This window comes from Chenopodium album, chromosome 7 (genome assembly GCF_948465745.1).
Source record: "Chenopodium album chromosome 7, dcCheAlbu1.1, whole genome shotgun sequence".
Lineage (NCBI taxonomy): Eukaryota > Viridiplantae > Streptophyta > Magnoliopsida > Caryophyllales > Amaranthaceae > Chenopodium > Chenopodium album.
The window spans coordinates 57,154,901-57,155,920 of NC_137840.1; the positions used below are offsets into that span (position 1 = coordinate 57,154,901).

The 1,020-nt window shown below is 42.0% G+C and overlaps 1 protein-coding gene across 1 annotated transcript; it reads left to right on the forward strand.

Annotated features, from left to right (window-relative positions):
• On the forward strand, positions 1 to 791 carry LOC145640353 (uncharacterized). Its single transcript, XM_081691646.1, has 2 exons — positions 1 to 521; positions 608 to 791. The coding sequence occupies exons 1-2, from the start codon at positions 1 to 3 to the stop codon at positions 789 to 791; spliced, it is 705 nt and encodes a 234-aa protein (XP_081547772.1).
• The last annotated feature ends 229 nt before the right edge of the window (positions 792 to 1,020 follow it).

Genomic DNA, 1,020 nt, shown 5'->3' on the forward strand with positions numbered 1-1,020 from the left:
ATGCATCATTCACTGTCTAATGTGGTGGAGGTTGGTGATGATGATGAGATCTCGGACGATGATGAACCTCCGGAGGAAATTCTCAAGGATGATCGATGCCCTGTAATTACCCTATCGAAGGAAGAAAAGAGAAGGCTAAGGCAACCATGGACAACTTCCCTAATCATCAAGATGTTTAGCGGCAAGTTGGGGTACATGGGGTTAATGAGAAGGTTAAAGAAGAAATGGAACATTCGAGGGGAACTGACTTTGACTGACATTGGTTGCAACTATTACATTGCTAGGTTCTCGAATCATGTAGACTATAAATATATTCTTGCTCATGGGCCATGGTTATTGGATGATAATTATCTCACAATTCAAAAATGGGTTCCTAACTTCGTTCCCGATGATGCTCCGATCAAAGTCTTGACTGTTTGGGTGAGGATCCCTAATCTCCCTGTGGAGTACTTCGATATCAACTTACTTAGCAAGATAGGCTCGAAACTTGGCAAAGTGTTAAGGGTGGATAAAGCAACAACGTAAGCAGAGAGAGGGCAGTTCACACGAATTAGTGTCGAAATTGATTTATCTAAACCATACTTTCAAAGTTTTGGCTAAAGTGTAGGATATGGAGAGTCCAGTATAACGGCATTCGTATGGTGTGCTTCAAATGTGGTAAACTTGGGCATGTTGAGGATGATTGCAAGCCAACTGAGTCCTTTGAGAATGATCTAAATGTTATAGTGGAAGAAAACCCCTTGTTTAATCAACAAGGAAAACCAGAGGAATTGGAGACTTTTGGCTCATGAATGTTAGTAAAAACACCAATTAGGAAGTATGCTCCATGCCAACCCAAGGGTGATCCAGCTGCGGAAAAACCCCCTTTAGTAGTGAATGGGGTGGCGCGTGAAGGATAGAAAGTTGGTGCCGAGAGTGGGGTGAATAAAGAAGATAGTGGTTTTCAAGGGGGATGTTCAAGATTTTCCATATTGGATAATCATGAGAATATGGATGTCGAGAATAACGGGGGTGAAGTTA

Coding starts and splice junctions, on each gene's coding strand:
- LOC145640353 (XM_081691646.1), top strand. CDS start 1: ATGCATCATTCACTGTCTAATGTGGTGGAGGTTGGTGATGATGATGAG. Junction 522..607: donor AGGGTGGATAAAGCAACAAC/GTAAGCAGAGAG, acceptor GCTAAAGTGTAG/GATATGGAGAGTCCAGTATA.